This window comes from Octopus bimaculoides, chromosome 2, assembly GCF_001194135.2.
Source record: "Octopus bimaculoides isolate UCB-OBI-ISO-001 chromosome 2, ASM119413v2, whole genome shotgun sequence".
NCBI classification, from domain to species: Eukaryota; Metazoa; Mollusca; class Cephalopoda; order Octopoda; family Octopodidae; genus Octopus; species Octopus bimaculoides.
Window position 1 is genome coordinate 42,516,614 of NC_068982.1, and position 2,591 is coordinate 42,519,204.

Consider the following 2,591-nt stretch of genomic DNA (forward strand, 5'->3'; position numbering starts at 1 on the left):
AATCGGTCTCAGCTGCATTTGAACTCAGATCGTAAGGTTGAATGAAATGCCGCTAAGCATTTCGTCTGGGGTGCTAACGATTCTGCCAGCTTATTACTTTACGTATATATATGTATAAAGGTTATCCACTGAAACAGATTGGGACCCGAATGTGCATCCACTAGTCATGCATATTAAGTTCCCAGGAACTGTAATGGTTCTGTGAATCGTCAGCAACGATGGAGATGTCACGCCTCGTCACTTTTTATTACAGATGTTGGAGAAAATTTGTGTGTCCCTGGATACACAGATTGCGCAACGGAAGACAGTATGTCTTCCAATAAGATTCTGTGCCATCTCATAAGACTAGGGCAACCACTGCGTGATCAGTTTGTCCCAGACACATGATCTCCTATGTCACCAGATCGCAATCAGTCACAACCATTAATATGTCTAGTATTGGTAACGATCACCTGATTCGGGCATGACAACGCTTGCGATCCCGTATTGAAGTAGCCATTAATGCTACCGCTGGATTCATAAAATAAGTATGATAAAAGGATTCTCAAAATTATTTGTATCAATTTGTTTTGAAAAACAGATTTTCTTTTATTAGCTATGCGTCTTTTTCTAAATTCATAGAAATGACCTCAAAAAACTAACACAGCCAGTGCTTGCGTATGTGTGTGTATGCATATGTATGAATATGTATATGTATGTGTAAGTATGTGTTTGTTTGTTTGTGTGTGTGTGTGTGTGTGTGTGTGTTTATGTGTGTGTATGTGTGTGTGCGTGTGTGTTTGTGTGTAGTACCAATGATTGGAATGCTGGACTGGACATTTGAAGATATTCCCAATTCGGAATACTTGTAGTCGTCAAATCAGCAGAAACGTTAATTCCGAAAGCCTAAAGGTAGAAACAGAGGCACAAGAATAATTTATATGCAACTGTGCCGCCAAACTATTAAAATATGTTACACAAGTCTTGTGTGTTGTAACAGTGCAGTAGATATGGCACTTATCACTAGTGACTCATATGGTTCACATTGTTATAACTTATTATGAGCAATGGCATTACTGCAATCACTATGTACAACATAATACGCAAGGACTGCTCATAGGAATGAACCAATAGTGCAGTAGACGCAAATAGAAGCAAAAACATCAACACAGAATAGCAAATTCTATTGAATTAAACAAGCCTACACATAACAATAACGAATATGGGTGGACTATTCCAAAGGAAGCATAAACACAATGTAAATAAATTTAAAGCGTATAAACCTGTTACTTATTTCATTTATTTTCATTTATCGTTGAGAAACATTAGTTACAAAACATAAATAATATCAGTTATGCTCCTTTGCCTTAGAAGGAGAGAAATTTCAACTTTATTTTTTCACAACTCTTCGCTAGTCAACGAAATTTATTAAAACAAAAGCAGAGTTTGAATACTTACAACATTTTTCGATATAGTTTCCTTGCTTTACGATGCACTTCTTGCAATGGTCCACAATCTTACTTATTCTATCGAAGAAGAAAGTTTACAGCTGGTCGGCAGCCAGTTATGCACCACTTTCGGCGCTTCTTCTTGACAACCTCGTAAAGGATGCTTAAACAGTCTAAAAAGGTGATAGTCAGAAGGAGCGAAATCTAGACTGTATGTAGGGTTTCTAGCAAATCAAAACCAAGTTTTACAATGGTTTCAACAGTGTGGACAGCCATATGTGGGCGTGCGTTGTCGTGTGACAATAGCACTTACTTTGATAATAGACCTCAGTGTTTGGTGAGAATTACTGGTTTCAGTTTGTTCGCCAGAATTTCACTGCAGTCTTAACTAGTGACTGTAGTATTCTTTTCCCACGTAATGTTCCATTATAGGCCCTTTTGTGTCCCAAAAAACGTTTGGCAAGACTTTTTCTGCAGAAGGTTTGCGTCTTGAATCTTTTTTTGCGGACGATTCCTGGTGTTTCCATTCCATACTCTGCATTTTGGATTCTGGTCCAAAGAGATGGACCCAGATCTCATCTCCTGTGACAGTTCTATCGAAAGCAGCTTCGCCTTCATCATTGTAGTGGTCGAATAAGTGTTGACAGATATCCACACGATTGCAATTATGTGCTTCGGTTAGCTCTCTTGGCACCCACCCTGCAGAAACTTTATAAAAGCGAAGCTTGTCGTGGACAGTTTCATACGCAGAACCATGACTAATTTGCAGAGAACATGCTACCTCATCGATAGTCACCCTTTGGTTCGTCAGAATCATCTCTCGAGCTTTTTGAATCTTCACATCAATGGTGGCGGTTGATGAGCGCCCTACTTCCTCTTCCTGCTTCACTTTTGTCCAGCCATTTTTTAAACTCCTCGATCCACTCATACACATTTCTATGCGGTAGAACAATGTGCATATAAGGCACTGAGAGGTTGCGATGAATTTCAGTCCCTCACACATTTCAGACCAGAGAAATGGGATTATTCTTTGTGCTTCCTTGATGTACACTGCCAACGGATCGGCGATGTTAACTTTGTAATACAAGAAAGAAAACTTGTGTTATACAGATCAAAACCTGTCAGTTGACCGTAAAAGCACCACTACTTAGCACACAAGCATTG

At 39.1% G+C, this 2,591-nt stretch overlaps 1 protein-coding gene across 1 annotated transcript; it reads right to left on the reverse strand.

Moving 5' to 3' along the window:
- Positions 1–1,815: 1,815 nt before the first annotated feature.
- Positions 1,816–2,361, reverse strand: LOC106875665 (uncharacterized). Its single transcript, XM_014923908.1, has one exon. The coding sequence runs from the start codon at positions 2,359–2,361 to the stop codon at positions 1,816–1,818; it is 546 nt and encodes a 181-aa protein (XP_014779394.1).
- Positions 2,362–2,591: the final 230 nt, after the last annotated feature.

What these genes read in the sequence shown, in the direction of transcription:
- LOC106875665 (XM_014923908.1), bottom strand. Translation starts at nt 2,361, where the DNA reads ATGTGTATGAGTGGATCGAGGAGTTTAAAAAATGGCTGGACAAAAGTG.